The 1,143-nt window shown below is 69.1% G+C and overlaps 1 protein-coding gene across 1 annotated transcript in view; it reads left to right on the top strand.

Annotated features, from left to right (window-relative positions):
* Positions 1–540: 540 nt before the first annotated feature.
* The window catches only part of AURANDRAFT_68880 (hypothetical protein), a gene marked incomplete at both ends in the record, with an annotated part of 5,972 nt that continues 5,369 nt past the window's right edge, over positions 541–1,143 (top strand). The window contains one exon of the mRNA XM_009044614.1: positions 541–878. Within this exon, the coding sequence (XP_009042862.1) occupies positions 541–878 (338 nt within the window). The remainder of the gene's footprint in view (positions 879–1,143) is intronic.

Genomic DNA, 1,143 nt, shown 5'->3' with positions numbered 1-1,143 from the left:
GCGTCTCGTACCTAGAGCGGGTGGCTTCCGGAAGCGCTCCGCGCGGTTTTCTGCGCACCAGTCGTAGAACTTGAGCGTGTGCGGGTGCGAGAGCGCGTGCATCATCTGGACCTCGTTGACGACCTTGTCCATCTGGCCCTTCTCGATGCGCTTGATGGCGACGTAGTTCACCGTCTTCTTCTGGCGGCCCTTGAAGACCTGGGACTGGCGCCCGGCGCCGATCTCGTTGAAGATGTGGTACTTGTCCTACGCGCGGCGCGGCGTTGCGAGCGGAGAGAGCGCGGGTCGGGACGCTGGGCGCGCGCCATCGGTTATGGGTCGGCGGCGGGCACCGGCGACGCGGCGACGAGGCGGCGCGCTGCGCGGAGGCGGCCGGTCTCACCGCGGCGCTGCGAGGCTGCCCGAGACGGGCAGCATCGTAAAATTCATTCAAAGCGCTTTTGAATTACATATTCAACTACGATTGCTTTTAATTACTCCATGATGGCGCTCTCCGCTGCCGGGCTGCTCTGACACGAGTGCGCTGCTGGCAAAAAAACCATGTCCGCCCTCACGGCCAAGTCGAGCTCGGGGTTGCTCCTCAGCGCCAGCGCCGGCCGCCTCCTCGAGGCCATGTCCTCCGACTTCGTGGGCTTCACCATCGTGAGCAAGGTGCGGCGCGGGGACCTCGAGGGCGTGCGCTCCTGGCTCCACCACCGCGGCGACGTGAACTTCGTCGTCCACCCGCGGACGAAGTTCACGCTCCTCATGTTCGCCGTCCACGCGTCCGCGCGGCTGCCGGGAGCCGCGGACGTCGCGGCGCTGCTCCTGGCGTCGGGCGCGGACGCCAACGCGACGACGCACGAGCTCGAACCGGCGCGACGCCTTCTTCGAGACGGGTCGGTCCGCGTTGCACTACGCGGCGCTCGATCGCAACGTCCGCGCCGTCGACCTCTTGCTCGCCTACGGCGCCGCGGTCGACCGGACGACGTTCCAAAAGGGCTGGACGCCCCTCGCCGCCGTCTGCGCGTCGCGGCCCGGCCGCCAGCTCCTGTGGGCCGACGACGACGACGACGCGCGCGCCGCGGACGTCGCGGAGCGGCTCTTCGAGGCCGGCGCGACGTCCTCGCCCGACGCGCGCGGGTCGAGCCCGCTCCACCGCGC

This window comes from Aureococcus anophagefferens (genome assembly GCF_000186865.1).
Source record: "Aureococcus anophagefferens unplaced genomic scaffold AURANscaffold_520, whole genome shotgun sequence".
In the NCBI taxonomy this organism is placed as follows: Eukaryota; class Pelagophyceae; order Pelagomonadales; family Pelagomonadaceae; genus Aureococcus; species Aureococcus anophagefferens.
Note: the sequence above shows the minus strand (reverse complement) of the source record. Positions and strands in the feature narration are given on the sequence as shown.